Here is a 20,970-nt window from a genome sequence, read left to right on the forward strand (position 1 = left end):
CTTTTAATAACAGAGACCAATTTGCAGATAATGTTTTAAGCACTTTGATCAATGTTTAATAGAGTAGTAGGGTTCATCTTTTTACCACAACATTCTCTTTGAATAAGATAGATAAGTTTTGTTCATACAGTATACATATAGTGTAAATCATTAGTAACGAATAAATCCTAGAATATGTTGCAAGACAATAGTATAAAAAAAAATAGTATACAAATACACTCCAGAAGCATGCTATTGAAATTTGTTTTCAGGATCAATCACTTCAATGACATGGGTAGTATAATGACAAACCACAAAAGTATTATAGCTATGTGATATAATACTATTTTGGAGTATTGTAGCTATGAGATATAATACATTTTTAAAAGTTTCTCATTTAGTTTAACTTCTTAAATTCGCTATTCTTTTTATTTACACATCTGGGTAAATATGGTAATTCTTCCTAGATTGTACATTGCGTTTGTAAGTGAATTTAAATTTATTATACAAAATACTTCATAATTTGGTATTATATTACCTTTCACTTACATTTTTTTCAAATATTGAGAAAATAGACTTCTATAATATTACTATTGTTCTGTTCATTCAGGATCGTTTGGCAAACGTTACCTATCCAGGTGTATGCATCTGTAACCATGGCTATTGGGGAGAAACATGTAATGAAGAATGTCCCGGAGGAGCAAATAACCCATGTTATGGCAATGGCGTATGCTCCCCTCATGACGGATCATGTGCATGCGTAATCAATGCAGATCCATTCTTAAATTGTAGTGAATGTAGAAATGGCTGGATTGGAACTGATTGTTCGGTAAAACTAACACCTGTTCCTAATTCCTACGACGAAATGTATTATGGAATGGCATTTGGACAGGGCCACTTTACAACTTTTGATGGAGCAAACTACATTTTCTATGGAACTGGAGAACATCAACTGGTTCATACCAATAATGTCCTTGCTCACATACGCTTGGTTCCTTGTTTTGTGACATCGAAGACAACTTGTATTAATGCTGCAGCATTTCAGTTAAATGAAAATAGCATTGTTATCCATGGTGATCGTAATGATGATATGTTTTCTGGTTTCATTTGGCATAATGGAATCGAAATCGAGGTCGGGCCTAATGTAGAATTAGGATCCGGTATATCTCTTGTAAGAGTCTCATTCAACCACTATGAAATAAGAAATAACCTATTTGCAATAAGTGTTGTTATACAAGGAAGATATCTGGATCTGCGGGTTAAATTTAAATACACTGAATGTAAAAACGCTGTTGGACTCCTTGGAACTTGCGATAATAACCAACTCAATGAATTTGTAAGCAGAGAAGGGATCTTGATCAATGACACCGAAATAAACCAGAAAAATATCCACAGTACATTTGGATCATCATGGAAAATAGGTTTGGACACAACGACTTTGTTTGTATATGAAGACAAAACAGTGGGTGAGGTTCGTGATATTCAGAATTCTCAAGCAGGCTATGCACTTTTCTTTGATGACACCAGCGTCGTTTCAGATCGGATTCACACTTTTACAGACTCAGACATTACTGTTGAATTTCTGATAAAGATAGGAAAGGATCACAGAGGCTGTGGAGTTATCTTATCGTATACAAAAAAGACAACTTTTGCTTTAGTTTATTGCGATGGTTATTTCATTCTAGATGACGATGTTAACACTGTATTTACTGATTTTGGAATGACTGTTGATAAGTGGTACCAAGTATCTCTAGTGTGGGAGAAATCAACACTTTTGCTTCGGATGTATCTGTTTGATTCCTCAGGAAAATACAATTCAGAACTATTCACATCGACAAATAACATATATGCCCCGGGCGGTGTTTTTGTGCTTGGACAATGGAACCCTCTCCCAACAAATATTGGTGAAAGACCTTACAAGGGATTTACTGGTACACTTGATGAATTCAGAATATGGAATCGACGATTCTTTCCTTCAGAATTACAATCACACCTGCACCGTTACATTTCTCCGTCAAACATGGATCTGGCGAGCCAGTGGAATTTTAATGAAGGCCAAGGAACAAATGTATTTGATAGCGTGTCAACTGGCCATTTGACATTTGAACAGAATTCTCTATGGTCCAGCCCACAGTGGGTATACTCGTCTGCAGTTGTACAGCGAGAAAGTTACAACACCTCGGCTTTATATTCTCTCCAAGTATACAATACATCAATTGAAGAACTGCTCGAAGGTTTCTGTTATGAAATATTGTACTCTTCAGAATTATACGATATATGTTCCAGCTTCGATCTAACTGATTTCTATTTTCTACACTGTGTAAGAGATGGCACTTTCGCAGCTTCGCAGTTATATACAATGGAGATATTTCTGGCATATAGTGACCATTGTATGTCATTAAAACAACTTGTAACTTCACCCTTACAAGAACACTGTCTCACATTCCCTGGCAGGCCATTCCCAAACTGGATTGGGGAAACATGCAATACCAAGTGTGTATCAAGAGAGATAACACAGGATTACGATACATGTATTTGTTTACAAGGATACTGGGGAGAAAGTTGCCAATATCAGTGCCCTGGTGGATCAGCAAAACCTTGTGGAGACAATGGTGTTTGCGATTCAATTGAGGGAGTGTGTGATTGTCCAGTATATTACGACTTGGGAACAGCTTGCGTTGCTTGCGCGTATGGATGGTACGGTGCCGAGTGTTCCGTTGCTGTAGCTGACTTACCATTTGATGCTTCATTTTCTGTTTGTTCAGTTTCAAGCTATTCACATTACATAAACTTTGATGGTATAGCGTATGACTTAAATTCAGACGGAGAATTCATTTTTACAGCAGGCAGTGGGATGACAGTGTATGTCCGTGAAGTTCCTTGCGGAAGCGATAGCCATTGTATCAAATCAGTTTGGATAAACATTGGTACAACAGACATTCAGGTTCGTTCTTCTTTCACTGAAGATACAGAAAATCTTATTCTTGTCAATGGTGTTTCATTTATGAGCGAAGAAAGTCTTAATATAGGAAACGATTACCTTCTACAGAGAATATCAAATGATCAGTATGTTTTGAGTCATTCATCTCAAGGAAACATCAGTATTGAAATCGATGGTCAATTTATTAGCATGCAGGTGGTTGTCCCAAAATCATTTTGTTCCAATGTTTCATTATCATTGTGTGGAAGTTGCGACGCAGACAACAGCAATGATTTTCCTATAGCAGCAGATAACTTTGTGACCGTTGACAATTTAACATTTGCACTTCTAAATGGTCCATTTTCCGATATGTGTAGGATTCCTTCTAACGTCGGCACAAAATTTATATACCATATTGGTATTCATGGTGAAGATCAACATTTTACCACTGCAGGCTATAACCTCTTGTTCAATGACTCTGGCTGCATCTCAGAAACTTTAGAGGAAACGTTCAATGCAGAATCTGATGTTACAATTGAGATGTACGTAAAGGGCAAAGACCCTAAGCTATTTGGTGGAACTTTGTTTTCCTACGTCAGTTTGGAAACCAACATACTAGACACTGACATCTTTGCAATAACCAATGACAAGCATATAAAAATACATTTTGGTAGTCAAGTGATCGAAACTAACATCAAGACAAAGACTGACAAGTGGTGTTACATTGCTTTCACATATTCAAGAGCATCAAATTATTTTTCCCTTTACATCATTGATCACCAAGACAGAATGAGTGGGTATTCGTATACTTTGGTAGATGGACTGTTCTTGCCCGGTGGAAAAATTGGACTTGGTCTCTGGCAATCTGGAAGATATCCGGAGCATGAACAACCTCCGTCTACAAGATTTGTAGGTCATATCGATGAGCTTCGAATATGGAAACGAAACTTAGACGTGTTTACAATTTGGCAAACTTACAAATTGAATATCGCTAATGTAAGTATTTACTTTAAATACATTTAATTCGTTTATTCTCTTGGTTTTATCATTATTAAAACTGTTCATGTATAATGAAGACAAATAATATAAACTTGCAATTTTAACTATTTGAACTAGTTACTGATGCACTGTGCTTTAGAATATTGATGCAAAATATTTTATTATTTTTTATTTTATCTCCTTCCATTTTGTTTTGTTAATTTGTTAATTGCTTTGAATGTTGTGATCTGATTGAGTATGTTTTTCTTTTAAAGGGCATAGATGATTTAAGTGGTCTGTGGAAATTCTCAAATGGATTTGGATATGAAAGTTATGATACCATCAACAATTACGCAATGGTGTTTCCTCAATTGGGTGGTCCAGTTTGGTGGCTTGGAGATGCTCCCTTATTATCTAATTCACTCAAGTCAGTAACTTCGAGCTCTATAGTACTGCAAGTATATTCAAAATTAACGTCTGATCCATCCAGGTTAGAAGCAGAAACAGCCTGTCAGGACTGGATTCTTCATGGGCAGATTCGTAGTCAATGCGAGTCAATGGGAAATTCAACACCACTGTTTTACTATGAAATGTGTATTGTTGATATCGCATATGGGGGATCTCTGTCATACTTATCATTTGCTGTAAGGGCCTACCGATCATATTGTGAGGCTAACCTTCAAAGACAAATTCAGTTGAACTGTAGAGATATCAAGGATATTGAATTTGCCTTAAAACTAGGATGTGATGAAACAAAATGCATCTTCGGCTTCCACGACGAGTTTGGTAACTGCATTTGTGATAATGATCATTGGGGAATCCATTGTGACAATATCTGTCCACTGGCACCAGATAACACCTGCAACGGTCACGGATTCTGTAATAAACAATCTGGTGAATGTGAATGTGAATTACGATGGTCATCTGCCACAGACTGTGTTGAATGTGACGAAGGGTGGTCTGGTACTAATTGCGAGGCTATAGAGAACAGACCGGACCTGGAGGAACCTCAAAACCCAGTTTGTAATTTGTTTGGTCAGGGACATGTTACTAATTTTGACGGCGGACGTTTTGACTTTAAAGAAATTGGAGAACATTACCTTTTTGTGTCTCCCGATGAAATTGCTATTCATATTCGTGTTCTTCCATGTTACAATACATCTGCATGTATTGTTGCAATTGGCATTTCATCATCTAATGAAGACACCATTATCGCACGTGCAGGATATAGTACGGGAAGTCGTTTGCTACTCTGGAATAATAGCAGCCCAGTTAATTTCGACAAAACGGCACGATTCTCAAATTTTGAATTAGAGCACATTTCTCCAGACGATTACAAAATTGCTGGCACCAATGTATCTTTACAAATAAGGGTGCTCGATAGATATTTATCAGTGTCTCTGGCAATAGCTTCACACTACTGCCAACATGCCAAAGGAATTTGTGGTTCTTGTAACGATGACATTGGCGATGAAATTACGTCACACCGTAACATCACAGCTTTAAAACCCTGGGTTGTTTTGGAAAATGATTCATTATTTGATAGTATATACTATGAAGACAGTTATCATGAAAGTAGAAACGTATCTGGTGGAGGATTTTGTCTCAGTTTCGATAGTAATTCCAGTCTGATATCAAATGTCGTGGATAACACATTTGATGATATGTCGGACATCACATTGGATTTCCTTATAAATATTGATAATATTTCCAATCCAGGAATCATCTTCTCTTACGGCTGTCAAACTTCTATAACAATATATATGGATAAGACCCTTATTATTGAAATCGGTGATGAGGATTTTGATACCAACCTTGCAATAGAAGAGTCGGGTAAATGGTATCAAGTTATTCTGGTCTGGATTCGCAGTAGAAGTAGGGTTGAATTCAATCTGGTAGATCCAAAGAAAGATATATTACAAAGTGTTCATGTATTCAAAACAAATATTGACCCATTCATTAACGGTGGATACTTTGCTATAGGAATACGACAGCCATCAACAAATGGCTCAATAAGCTACCGACAGAGAACAATACCAGAAGAATCTACTATCACAAGCTTCAGTGGCTCTATAGATGAAATCAAAATATGGCGACGGGCTTTCATTTTGCACGACATTAATAATATCATTGGTAAGAATGTCCAACCGTATTTTAATGGGCTAGCAGCGCTATGGAAGTGCAACGAAGGACAGGGTTATGATGTACTTGATGCTATTGGCTCATCTCATTTCAGAATGTCAGATTTCACTTGGAATACTAATCGCCCGACTTGGAGATTTTCCTACATTGATATCGAAATTGTCCAAATATTATATTCATATACGTTTCCTGATCCTGAAACAGAATCCAATATCACTGAAGTGTGTGAAGACAATATACGTTTCATAGCATCTTCAGAAGCTTGTAATATCAGCGATGGGACCATATCATACTATCTCTACACCTGTATAATTGATTATGCATTTTCAGGAAACATGTATAGCGTTTTAGATGTGACTCTTGCGGCAGCAGATGCCTGCCTTTCTACAGAATCAAGAAAAGTACCATCTCAAATACTATGTAATAGATTTAATGGTGTCTACGCCCCAATGTGGCGCGGATCGGAATGTGATATTGAGTGTCATTTTGCTGATGATCCTAGAAACACAATTAACGAAATATGTAGATGTGCCGAAGGGTATTGGGGATATACATGTAATAATGTCTGTCATGGAGGACTCAACAACGTATGTGGTGCTCAGGGCTCATGCCAACAAGATGATGGGAGATGTGTTTGCCTTGATAACTGGGACAACGCTATGAATTGCACCACCTGTTCTTCTGGATGGATTGGTACAGATTGTTCAATTGCTTTGACTGACGTTTCTTACTCGTTATCAAGTAGATGTTCTATATTCGGTAACGGATATTACACACATTTTGATGGTTCCAGCTTCTCTTTTGTGGATACTGGTGATTACATAATCTACAAGAACGAACAAGTAGAAATTCAAATTCGCCAGACTCCATGTAGTGGTCAAGATTCGTGCATAGAAGCTATTGGTGTGATTACAGTTGGCACCGAGCTAGTTATATCTGCTTCGACTGGAGATCCAATGGCACCATTAGTCATCATTAATAACGATACTGTTAAGATAGAATCAAGCTTGACTTACGGCACAGGAAATACAAAATTAACTATCACACGACAAGCAGAAGGCAGATACGACATTTTAATCTCCGGTATTGCTGTTCACCTCCATATATTGGGCGTACATATCAACATGGACATCACTGTATCTAAGGACATTTGCGCTACAAGTTCAGGAATATGTGGGCCTTGTAGCATACGTAACAAACCATGTACATCCACTGATGAGGATCCTTTGTGTGCTCTGAAAAGTCTGGGAATCGCAGTTTTCGCACAAAGATTCCCATTAAGCCAGGAACTCTTAGTAACCATGTGTAATGATTTCCGAGTGACAAGTAGTAGAAGTGTTTTTATTAGAACATATAGTAATGGTGCGATTGGCACAAATGATTCCATGTATCCTTTTGGATATGCCTTGTTTTTTAGCAATTCTGGACTTATTAGCTCTGTTGTACCTTATGGAACACTGTCTGGAGAATATATCACCATTCAGTTCTACTTTAAACCAACATCTGATGGTGGTACGATATACAGTTATTCTGAAAGCATAACGTTTTCAATTTCGCTTGAATATAAAATGTTGTACATTTATGATGGAGATTTTATTTACCCAACTAATATAACGGTATTGTCAAATGAATGGAATTTAATATCATTGGTGTATAAAAGTGTTACTGGAAGAATTGACATATACCTGTCTGATTCAATAGGAATAGTAAGTTGGCGCTACTTTAACATCAGGCGACATGTATTTTCAGCAGGAGGAACTATAGGTTTTGGTACCTGGCAAGTGCCACTTGATGACTTCAAAAAGTCTCCTCCTGCTGGATTCATCGGTTATATAACTGGGTTCTCGTGCTGGAGCCGCCGATTCTCGACAGCAGAGATTGAACTGAGTTATTCCCGTATATACAATCGCTATGAATCGAACCTAGTAATATTTTGGTCTCTTAACGACGGGATAGGAGCAAGTATATTGGATGGTGTCAATAACATACAGCTGACATTCCCATCTTACAGACCTCCAATATGGTTAGTCGCAAACACACCACTTAGAATACAACTGAATTATATATACAGTCTGTCAGTAACATTCGCTGATGTTTATATTACCACAGCTTGCACCTCTTATATTTACAATGGGCCACTAGGAAGTAAGTGTACTTCCATGAGATCGTCGGCACAATATCACTACCACGCATGCATATACGTTATAAACGTAACAGGTGATGTGACAACAGCAGTTGGAGCAGTAATGGATTTCAGCAGTGAATGTCAGTTAGCTTTAAATCTCAGCTATTGGCCAGCAAAGGATCTTTGCAACAACTTTACTGACATCCCAGTTTGGTCAGGACCTACCTGTGATGAAGAGTGTTATTTTGGTAGCTATGATAGTAATGTTTGCAACTGTGAGTTTGGCTATTGGGGTGATCGTTGCAATGGCTCCTGTGATGGTGGATCACTATCGCCATGCCACGGCCACGGCATTTGTGATGTAGCAACAGGTGACTGTAAATGTACTGATAACTGGACAGGAAGTGAATGTTACAATTGTACACTTGGTTGGAGTGGAGCTAACTGCAATTTAATTGTATTGCCATTACCAGATGATCATGTTATTGTCTGCTCTGCACGATCAGGATCCTTCATAAACTTTAATGATCAATCGTTTACTTTTGAAGACATTGGAATTTACACACTTCTAGAAGTTGATTCTTTCAAATTACAGGTATGTACTGTATGTATTTCTATGAGACATTGCAAATATATATGTATGTGTGTGTGTATATATATATATATATATATACTGTCTCTTATACACATCTAGATGTGTATAAGAGACAGGTTTTATATACTGTACCAACAAACACTTACCTATTAACATTAATTTATTTTACAGATAAGTCAGGTTGTCTGCAATAGCTTGATTTGCTTGGATGCAATAGCTGTTGAAGCTGGTGAGACATCAGTAACAGTCCGCCAGAGTGGAATGTATACTTCAATAGTTCATGTTAACGGCAAAAGAGTTTTCATAAATGGTACCTTGAAAACAACCGATACGATTTCCATTCAGCAGCATAGCACTAGCCAATATCAAGTGACTGTAAGAGACGTCGATTTAAACATTCATGTATCAGTAATGACTAACTACCTCATTTTGGACATGGAGATACCAGATAGCACATGTTGTAAAAATGTAAAACAGGGAATCTGTGGTTTATGTACACGGTGTAAAGACAACGAACATCAACCTTCGATTCCTCCAGGTGTGGTTATTATTGAGCCTGATGATTCTGTGGATACAATCAACTTAAAGTGCAGACACACTAAAGTTACAAAATCAGATATAATCTTTAACGGTGATGAGATACCATACGTATATCAAGAGACCTATGCTGGGTACTCTGTCCTGATCAGCGAAGCATCAATAACTGTCGATAATATTTATATTCCACAATCTTCTTATACTACGCTTGAATTGTTGGTGAAATATAGTAGCAGAGGTACAATATTCTCATTCACAGATGTAACAACCTTCTTTATCTCCAATGAATTTGGACAAATAACAATTCATTATGGAAACAGAAATATCACAACAGGTTTATATCTTGAAGTGGATGTTTGGAACCAACTGTCTTTTGTTTGGAATCGGATAACATGGACTCTTGAGGTGTATCTTTTCGATTCTAATGGTCAATTTCAAAGAAGATTTTACACGGATTTTGAACGCGACATATTTTCTCCTGGAGGAAGTTTCTGTATTGGAAAGTGGCAACCACCCACAGATGGACTTGGATTTCAGCCAAAAGATAAGTTCTTTGGTGAATTTGATGAAATACGAATATGGGATAGGTGCGTCTTTACTTTATTTATGTTGTTAACCTTTTATAGTAGTTACAGTAACATGACTAGTTTAAAAGTAATATCAATTAAGTGATCTTTTTTATGTACAGTAGTTTTAAGATTTACTCCTCTCATTTCACTTCTTGCTGGTCCTCTGTAAGCTGTCTTCTAAACCTAATAAAATTCAAATAAATACCGTGAAGTAATTAAGGCCTGTGAGGATCATAGTTTGATTTAAATGAAGATGTACTTTATCTTGTTGTATTGGTGTTTAAGTTGGGTAGGACGAAACTCAACACTGCCGCAAACTAAGGCACATTCCTTCTCAGTGGCGGAGGCATATCTTTTTCCAGTGGTTTGGCTTTTGTCTATCACATTACATTATTATATCTGTAATCGAAATGGATGTACCTACCTTAATGGTAAGATGCTTGCCTTCCAAAACAACTACCAGGGGCAGATCCAGTAGGGGCACGGGGGCATGCCCCCCTCCCTTTTGCCACTAAATTTAAAATTTCAATGCCAATCAATGTTTTGTGCTACTCACCTATTCTAAAACTGTTATATCCCCTCTTTGAAAAATTGTAGATCGGCCCCTGACTATAAATTGTACCACTCACTAAGCTTTAAAATGAGACTTACTTAATGTAGAGCACAATAGGTTTTTCGTATTTATAAAAGATAGTCACATGGTGTATAATATAATAATTTTGCTTGGCATAATACACCATAAATAAAATCCACGTGAGGAGTATAATATGTATTCAGAGTTCTTTTTAAATATTGCTTGTCCATTGAGAAGCGGTATCCACGCATAAATCGGTTTTGTCGCGTAGTACAATCATATACATGTTTATTTACGCTTGTCTATGGTCCAGAATTACAGCATTTTACTTGCAAGAGATTATAATACTCATATGTTCTGGAATAACTTCTTGACATTATTATTTTAAAATGTTCTCAGATATGTCGACAACTTTGAAATACGGGAGCATTGGGGCGCAGATACACGTTTGTCAGCTAGTGGTTTAGTACATCTGTGGAAATTTAATGAAGGAGAAGGTAAACACCTCTTAGGTTTATCCAAAAGGACATCCTCACAAATATCTTCCTACGCTTCCCAACCCTGTACTTCATGATTATTTCTCAATTCCAACTAGGCTGCCTAGGTCATAAAATTGTGCTCTTTATATATATTAAATTATTATTGTGGCTATTAATATTATATAATTAAATAAAGAAACTAAAGTTAGCTTTTCTAATTTTACAGGAGACATAGCCCATGATTCTGTTATTGTCTATTCTCAACACTTTCATCTTTCCATTGGTGGGCATCCGTCAATATGGCGTAGATCGAACGCATCCATTGCACGATCTGCCACAACTGAAGTAAGCATTACTACAGTAAATACGGCCTCATCTTGGCAAGAGGAGTTCTGTTCAGATATTTGCCTCAGTGGACCTCTGTACAGGTAGGCTCGCATGTATTTTCAATGGTCTAAATGATTAACCACAGTGATTACCATTTTATACCATATGTGCCATGTCATCTGATTGTTTGAAATGATCGATTGCATAACTTTATAATATTTATGTTCTTTTTATTTTGTTCTTGCTACTATTTTTCCTCCTAGACAATGCAGTCAGCTTGGTGACATATTGATAGGAGAATTCTACAAAGAGTGTGTTTCCATCACAACGAATAGTAACAGCCGTGGATCAGCCCTTGATATCGTGATAGAATACTCAAATTACTGTCAATTTGTGCTGAATCTGACTCAATGGCCAGCCCAACCACTTTGCAATAATTTCACAGGAACACCGTTTCCAATGTGGATTGGAGACAATTGCGATATATTTTGTGCATTTGGCACTGCTAGTCCTGACAATCACAACACATGCGTATGTAACACCGGATACTGGGGACAATTTTGTGATCAGATATGCCCAGGAGGTGCATTTAATCCGTGCAATGGACAAGGAGCGTGTGACATCAACACAGGTCAGTGCAGTTGTCCATTGAACTGGCAAGGATCACTGATAGATTGTGGTAGCTGTTCAGATGGCTGGTCAGGTGATGATTGTGTCACAGTCTTCAATACAACATATCTACCTGAGCACTTGTTAAAAATATCTATAATTGGGAGTTTCTCTCAGATAACAACGTTTGCGGGTCATACTTTCACACATTATCATGTAGGAGAATACACGCTGATTAGAACCATTAATGTAGATCTAGTAATTCAAGCTTATTTTGTTCGTTGCTATGGTCAATATTCCTGCATAAAAGACATTGGTATTCGTTTTGGAAGTCCCAGCCAAGGATTTGGATCTGTTGTTATTGGTGGACCAATCAATCGCAATGGGGTAATGTCAACTATCGTCAATGGTTATCGCCAGTCGATTGACGCACTGTTAGCGTTTGGAGAGTCGGGGTATACTTTCCATCGGTTGTCGTACAATGAGCTTCTTGTCACAGGACCTAATGATTTCTCCCTCATTGTAAGAACAGATGGTAAATACCTGACAATCGATACCAGAATACCTAGCTGGTTTTGCGAGATATCGTCTGGTTTGCTCTTTGGCGGATGTTGCAATAATGATGATGAAAACAATCCTAATCTGTGGCTGGATCCAGACGAAAACTCAAAAATTGGAATTTGTTCAAGTTCAGTATCTAAACAAATGCCAGCTCCAATCAATTCAAGCATGGACTATAAATTCAATTTTGATAACACATCCACAAAGAATGACTGTTCAGTCTCAGAAAAAAATTGGATTACTCCATCTGCAGAAAATATTTCGCACTATCTTGGTCATTGGGTCGTTGACCCATGTGACAGTATAATAAGCACTTCAACTAGATACGTAATAAAGAAGAGCTACGCTGGCTACAATGTACATTTTAAAGGGTCAATATTGTACATTCAAAGTACTATTTTGTTTATCAAAAACAGTAACGATATCACATTCGAGCTTTTATTGAGGTGTGGAGATCCAAAGAACGATGGGGGAGTTGTGATGTCATATGTTAATGAGAACAGCTTTGTCCTTAACGTGCGGGAAACAGTAAAAGTACACATTGGCAGCATTATTTATGACACTGAAATATCCCTAGAGGTGCATTTGTGGAATAAGATCATGCTTGTGTATTCAAACAAAGGCAAACTTAACGTGTATATAATATTTTCATCAGGTTCCGTCAAGCGTCGAGAGTTTGTGACACCCGAAGGACTCTTTAGAACACCTGGTTACTTTGCCATTGGTCAGTGGCAGCCTACAATATCAAGTCTTAATCAAATGCCACTACCGGCATTCACGGGTGATATAGATGATTTCCGTGTGTGGAATAAGGTTTTTAATCCGTCGGAAATATCAGAATTCTGGACAAAGCATGTCTCATTAGACAGCACGGGACTAGTGCGCTCCTGGCGGTTTGACGAGGGTGAAGGAACACACGCATATGACGACATCAATGGTGACACCCTCTTAATGCCATTTGAACCCTGGGTTCCAGCAGTGTGGGTGTTATCTGATGCTCCTCGATCTCCTGAAGACTTATTTCCTAGTTTGACACCAACATTTTTAAACGGAACCATCAAAGTGAAAGCAGAAAGCGTATGCCATGACCTCCTAATGGCAACACCAATTGCAGACCATTGTTTTGGCCTTGGCATTGCAATAACAAACATGTACTATACCATTTGTCTTCGAGAAGTTGCAGTTACAAACGATATACATCAGGCTTTTAAGATAGCATTTGCTTATTCCGATATTTGCCAGTTAACTCTAAACTTAAATGTTTGGCCTGCCCATCCACTCTGTTCAAATACAACTGAATTGCGTCGTGGTTCACAGTGTAAGAATACCTGTATTTTCGGCTTAGAAACTACGAATGGTACATGTGTATGTTTTCATGGATATTTTGGTGAGTCGTGTGAAAACATTTGTCCTGGTGGCTCAGAAAATCCATGCTCAAGCCACGGCGTATGTGATGTTATCGGAGTATGCTTGTGTGAGTTCAACTGGAATGGTACACATGATTGCTCACAGTGTTCTGATGGCTGGTTTGGTGAAGACTGTACGATATCCATCAGTAAAACTACCTACATAAGCCAAGAAACATATGTGTCACTTACAACCTTGCATGGCTATTACACTACATTTACAGGGGTCAGCTATTTCTTTCATGCTTATGGAGAATATTATCTATTTCATCATCCTGAAATTTGTGATATACAGATACGGCAAGTCCCATGCTATTATGATGCCATTTGCATCAACTCCATAGCGTTTTTACTTGATGGAGACACAACGTTCACCTTCCATGCTCCATACCAGATCGGAGGGGGCGTTATAATGTGGATAAACGGAGAGGAACTCATATTACAAACCACATTCCTGTATATTAGTCATACAAACTGGATATTGCAAGTCGTATCTCCAACTCTGTATGTTGTTAGTAGCCCATTGCATTTAAACGTCAACGTTTTCATTCAGATTATTGACCAATATCTCCAAGTGTCAACCAGTGTTCCAACAAATTTTACAATGGCAGCCGGTGGGCTCATTGCATACAATAGCACCGGTGCTCAAAATGCCAGCCAATCAAATCTGATCTCGTACCTTGTCTCAAAGTGGCAGGTAACCTACAGTCTTTTTATCCATGAACACAGTGTTTACAAAGAAAGCATTGTGCCGACCGGAGGAATCTACTCTCTCTATTTCAACAGTAACGCAGTTACGTCTCAACCATTCACATTTACATTTGCCTCAGAAAACAATGACACAGATCTAACTATAGAGTTTCGTATAAAGCCATTGGATACCCATGGGGTCATATTATCGTATGGATTAACAACTCAGTTTACTATAATGATTGATGGAACAATACGGATCATTACTGGTTTGCATACTTATGACACTGGAATATCACTCACAGTTGGCGATTGGAATCGCGTAGCCTGTGTTATAACAAATCAAAATAATATCTTGCAGTTTTACCACAGTGTATCTACAAGCTTTAGTAGCATACAAATACTCCTGCTAGAACCAGTGATGTTTGAACAACATGGCGTCCTATCATTTGGCCAATGGGTTATTACTACAGATAGTAAATTTACTGTGTTGAATTCATCATTTCATGGTGAAATCGAAGAGTTCCGTATTTGGAACACAAGTTTCTACCCTGCATTTATAAAACAGACAGCAGAGATAAATGTAGATGCAACGCTGTACTCAAACAACCTTTTAGCGTTGGTGAAGTTTGATACTGGAACTGGACGTATAGTCACTGACCTTACAAATGGAAATGACCTTATTCTACCTACTGATATTTGGAATCCACCTCTGTGGGTCTTTTCTGACATCGATATTCCGACCGTAAACTCGGAACCATTTGGAGGAAGTTTTGAAAACGATACCCTTAATTACCAAGCTGCACAAATATGTATTCGCTTAAATGAAATATGTTCAAATCTCAGCCGGGAAATGATTGAATTTTACTACATGAGTTGTATTAATGTTGTAGCTAAGACTGAATCGCTGAATTTTGCATACGGCCTGCTACACGCCGTGTCTGCACGCTACTGTAGCCCTCATGATGGAAGTAATTATCTTGGAGCCAGTTCACTTTGCTCTGTGTTTGACATCCATGATCTTCCAGGTTGGATTCAGGACACCTGTGACACGTGTGTATTTGGCGATGTCATTTCAGAAGATACATGTGAATGTTCAAGTGGCTACTGGGGCTCTGACTGTGATTATGTTTGCCCGGGGGGCGCTGCTACCCCGTGCTATAGCAACGGAGTCTGCAACTCCATGGGTAAATGTGTCTGCAATATCAACTGGAATCTTGACTTCAACTGCTCGGACTGTGCGACGAATTGGCTTGGTGATGATTGTACCATCTTCTTATATACCAATCGTGTTCTGCATGTTAACAATAGATACGTAGCGTATATTACAGGGGGGCATCAAATCACAACATTCGATGGTGTTTCTTTCTATTTGCGAATCTATGGCGTATATAACCTGTATAGCTTTGGACAAACATCAATCTATTTTCGTTCAGCAATTGCTACAAATGGGCATAATTTTGGCTCCAGCTGTGATGCAGTGATTATATACTCTTACGGAAGTCAAATTATAGTTCGTGCTTCGATCAGTGAGCTGTCAGCCTTTCGGCCATATTTTTGGCTAGACAATGAAATGGTTAGTCTTGATCATAAAACCATCATTAATGAGGATTTATACATCATTCGTGTAAATCTTATAACATACAAAATACGAAGCTCGTCTATGCCATTCGATATACAAATAAGTGTCTTTCATGGTCGTCTGGATATTATGTTTGTGACTACGTCAGATATTTGCAATTCTAATCACAACAATGGACTCTTGTCGTCATGTGATACCATCGGCAATATAGAACATGCAAATTGCCATGATAATAATACAATAGTAGTCAATACTGGTACTGAAGACTGTCAGAAGAATATTAGCCAAACTTCAATCGATCAATATGCATCCAGATTCCTCGTCAACATAAATATTAATACCTCTACCGAATATCATAATTCTCTGCTTCCAATTCAAGGTGCTGGAATGTGTTTATACTTCAATGATTTTACCATTACTTCAGCAGATGTAATCGCCTTGCCAGTTAAGTATTTTACATTAGAAACGTTTGTAAGGGCCCACCAATATGGTGGCGTGATTCTCTCATACGCAACTATTCATCACGTGATCGCTGTTGTAAACCTGAAACGCGGTGTCACTATATGTGTTGGAACACAAATATTTGAAACAGGAATTTCATTAGAAATTCTGGTTTGGAACCAAATATCGATTGTTTGGAATCAACAAACACAGATCTTGGAAGTGTACATTTTTGACCAAAATGGATTGGGTCGAGTTAAAGCTATTTCCCTACCAATAAATTCTTTCGAAACAAATGGATATCTTTCTCTTGGTCAATGGCATAGTGTATATCCGAATGAAGTACCTCTACTCCCGCCACAACCATTTATCGGTGAATTAGATGAAATCAGGATTTGGAATCGAAGGTCAAATCCGTCAATAGTGATATCAAACTGGAACATCAATGCAATGGGGGACACACAAGAGCTTGCTTATGTCTGGAAATTCGACAGTGGAGTTGGTGGTTTAAATGATTTGGTTAGCGACTCGCCATTCCATCTTCCGCAATGGAATGCTCCATTGTGGAGAATTGCTGACAATGATCTTCCTATACAACGTCAACCACTGCTTGGATATCCGACATTTTTTAATCAGACACTAGAGAACGCTGCTGTCGTCAAATGTAGCAATATATTCTTAACAGGTTTTGCTGTGAATTATGTGGATTATTTTGGGCAAGCGACGATCGATGCTTATTATCTGCAGTGTATTCGTGATATATCTTACCATCTTGACCTTAGCGCTGCAATCGAAGCCACTGTTGCCTTTGCAGAACTATGTGTGAAAGAGATACTTGAGGTTACTATCTCGCCTGCAAGACATCTATGTAACGACTTTCCTGGAAGACATTTTCCAGATTGGATTGGCACACAATGTACAATACCGTGTATTTTTGGAACAGAGGATCCTGAAGATATCAACAACTGTGTGTGTGAGTTCGGATACTGGGGAATTGCATGTAGTTACCCATGTCCTGGAGGTACTTTATCTCCATGTTCTGGACATGGAACGTGTAATGTTACAACAGGAGAATGTATGTGTGATTCCCATTGGCTTGGATTAGACAGCCAAACAAATGCTAATAACACCTGTGACGTATGTACCAATGGATGGATGGCAACAGATTGCACAGTGAGTTACATCGATGATGCATATCCATCATTCGGAATCGCCATCATTTATGGTGAATTGCATATGACTACCGTTGATGGCGCAAGTGTGCACATTGGTGTTCCTGGAGTTACAAGCATATTTGTATCTGAACAGGTATTTATTCAAGCAATATTTCAACAGTGCAACTCAAATGTGAACTGTCTTATGATCACGGAAGTGCTTATTATCAATGGAGTTTATGGACTCTCAGTCAGTGTTGAGCTGGGGTCTTCGTCACAACTGATAATTCATGAGAACAGTGGTAAAGAGTGGCAACCAATGAATGAGGAATCCGATCGACAAATTGGAGAGATCAATCTAATTTGGTATGACCGCGATTTCATAAATATAACAATTGCAGAAACATTCAGCATGTTAGTTGTGCTTCAGTCTGATATTATGTCGTGTGTCTTTGAGCTTCCGTATAACGATGGCCCACCAGGGAGCAGTGGATTAATTGGTTCGTTTGATCGAAACCCGTTCAATGATTTGAAATATGATGTCATAAACGATACGGTCTTCATTAACGAGGTGCTTTCGCAGAACTACATGGATACGACTATACTAAAGATGCTACAGATTCCTCATGATAACAGAAATAATCTCCAAAGTAAATTTGCAGACATCAAATTTTTATCTCCTGGCTACGCTTTGCATTTCAATGAAGAACATTTATCATTCAATTCTGCTGACAACTGGGAGCTAAATGAATTTACACTCGAAATTTGGTTCATTACACAATACATATCATCCGAAACACAGACAATCTTGGAGTTTACAACAGAAACAAAACTGGTGTTACAGATTGTTACACGACAACTTACTGTCACAATTGGCAGTGAAGAAATTAGAACTGATTTAGTCATTGATAATGGAAACTGGACTTACATTGCTCTGTCATGGAGAAGTTTTGATGGAAGAGTGGCTGTATCTTGTCACAGGCCAAACTACAACAATATGTTCACATCATTCAACGTTTTTACTGGTAAAACAGTGAATCTTGGACCTAAAGTTCTAATTGGAAAGGCGTCAGAAGCCAAATCATTCCAGTTCACCGGAATAATTGACAGCATCTCTCTCTGGAGTTACTGTAAGACCGACTCAGATATAACAAAACATAGAAATAATCAGACACAGTCAAGCGATGTCGGGCTTCTTTTCAACATTCCATTTAGCGAAGGCTTTGGAAACACAACCTCAATGCAACTACCGATGCAAGCTGCTGACATTACTGGTGGTATTATACATCCAAGTATGTGGGTACCATCAGACGCACCTATCTCAGTCCAACGTGATCAAATTCATCAATTCATAAACGAAACATTTGAAGACATTGCAATGTCAACTTGTCACACACTATTTTACACCGGAATACTGCTTGATGAATGTAACAACTTATACAGTACAAGGCAATTCTTCTTCGAAGCCTGTATTTCAGATGTTGCCGTCTCAAACAGACTTGACCATGCAAATGTCTCAGCAACCATGTTTGCCTTCTACTGTCAACGGACACTGAACCTTCCTAGTGAAACTTTCTGTGAAAACGGCTTTTCTATATTATGTATTCCTGTCGAACAAAGCAACCTATGGTGGCTGTGGATTCTAATAATTTGCTTAACATTTATATTGATATGTATTATTGTCATATGCTGCTGTAAAAAACGTAGGCTTGCTAAGGAAGAAAAACATACAGATGGAAGCAATACTCAGTATGCAACTCGGGGTGTAAAGCTGACCTACGAAGAAGAGGAGACTAAATTAGATGAGGATGATGATGGGGAATCTTACCGATACAACATAGAGTTCGCAAAAGAGATTAAGCCTCCAACGTATATTGCATATTTACCTGAAGATAACGAAGGATACGATGATGAGGATCCAGCAAACCGATATAACCTTGACCTTTATCCAGCCCCTGACTATGATGATCATACGACTGCACTACCGATGCAGACTTTTATACCTGCCGGAAATGAAGCGCATGAGTAAACCATTAAATCAATTTCATTCCTAGGGGGCAGTACCATATCTTTTTTAAATGATTGTAATTAATGTGTAATTTTAAAGCATTTGTTTCAGCTTTGTTTTTAATCATGTTTTTAATAATTTTAACATATTGATATTCACAAATTGAGTGATTACTGGGAAGCTTTCGTTGTTCGCCTACATTAGCAGAAATGAAACTAACAAGTAGATTAATATTCATTATTCATCCCCTGACTATCATGAACATGCGAGAGCACTCCGATGGCGACATTTAGAATATCTACCGAAGTGAGGAGCATAACCAATCTTATGCCCTGAGGGTGGTACCATATCTTTCGATGTACATAATTAGTGTGTGATTTTAAGCATTTATATAAACCTTTATTGTTAATCATACTAACATAGATATTCACAAATTTTGTGATTTCTATGACTGGATTGGTTTTTATCGTATACATCAGATCAAAATAAGTTAACACGGCTGACATTTCTTTATTCTTCGTGATATTGTAGTAGTAAGTATTTGTTTTTAAATTGAGTTTTGTTGTTTGTGTCATTTCATTGATTTTAATTTTAGTATGCATGAATTCTGCTGCCGACTGAAATTTTAAGGGATTACATGTTTTTAAATATTATTTTAATTTAGTGATAAAGAATACGTTTCTCCAAGTACTTGTACCACTTATTGATATTATGAATACAGTATATACTCATTTATTATTTATTATTTATTTGGTATAAAAAAACACATATTACAAACAGCAGCCAAGGCTGAAATGGTTTGTATTACAATTTAAAGAGACAACAAAAATATTCAATTGAAAAAACATCAATATCAATATTCAAAATATGATGACGATTACAATTGCAACAATAAAGACTTTATACTAACATTATGAATATTCTTTAGTTTAAGTAATTTTTAAATTAAGTTTTAAATTTTGATTTGATTGAGTTGATTAAATAAAGTTATTATCATTATATTAATATGTATACTAACAATAGGCATAATTCTTTATGATGTAGGCCAAACCAACAAAACACACAGTGATTCACATTATGGTAATTGATATTTCTGTATAAGAACAATTTAATTTTTCGTACTTGTTATGGTTGCATTATATGATATAGACATAATTTTTTACGCAGAATAAATAAATTCATTATCATTACAATTTACGTCATATTGCATTATATCTGTTGTAATTAACTTTTAGTAAACGGAGTAGCAAGCACTTTGAACTATGACATGTATCACAGACACTCAGTATATATA

General features: G+C 37.5%; 1 protein-coding gene across 1 annotated transcript in view; it reads left to right on the top strand.

Moving 5' to 3' along the window:
• The window catches only part of LOC117122628, a 136,909-nt gene extending 116,040 nt beyond the window's left edge, over positions 1 to 20,869 (top strand). Inside the window, exons 98-103 of the mRNA XM_033268293.1 lie at positions 590 to 3,895; positions 4,153 to 8,739; positions 8,911 to 9,863; positions 10,819 to 10,916; positions 11,125 to 11,326; positions 11,489 to 20,869. Coding sequence (XP_033124184.1) covers positions 590 to 3,895; positions 4,153 to 8,739; positions 8,911 to 9,863; positions 10,819 to 10,916; positions 11,125 to 11,326; positions 11,489 to 19,697 — 17,355 coding nt within the window. The 3' untranslated portion in view covers positions 19,698 to 20,869. The remainder of the gene's footprint in view (positions 1 to 589; positions 3,896 to 4,152; positions 8,740 to 8,910; positions 9,864 to 10,818; positions 10,917 to 11,124; positions 11,327 to 11,488) is intronic.
• The last annotated feature ends 101 nt before the right edge of the window (positions 20,870 to 20,970 follow it).

This window comes from Anneissia japonica, unplaced genomic scaffold (assembly GCF_011630105.1).
Source record: "Anneissia japonica isolate Jap-2015-1 unplaced genomic scaffold, ASM1163010v1 scaffold287945_len1679841_cov205, whole genome shotgun sequence".
NCBI classification, from domain to species: Eukaryota; Metazoa; Echinodermata; class Crinoidea; order Comatulida; family Comatulidae; genus Anneissia; species Anneissia japonica.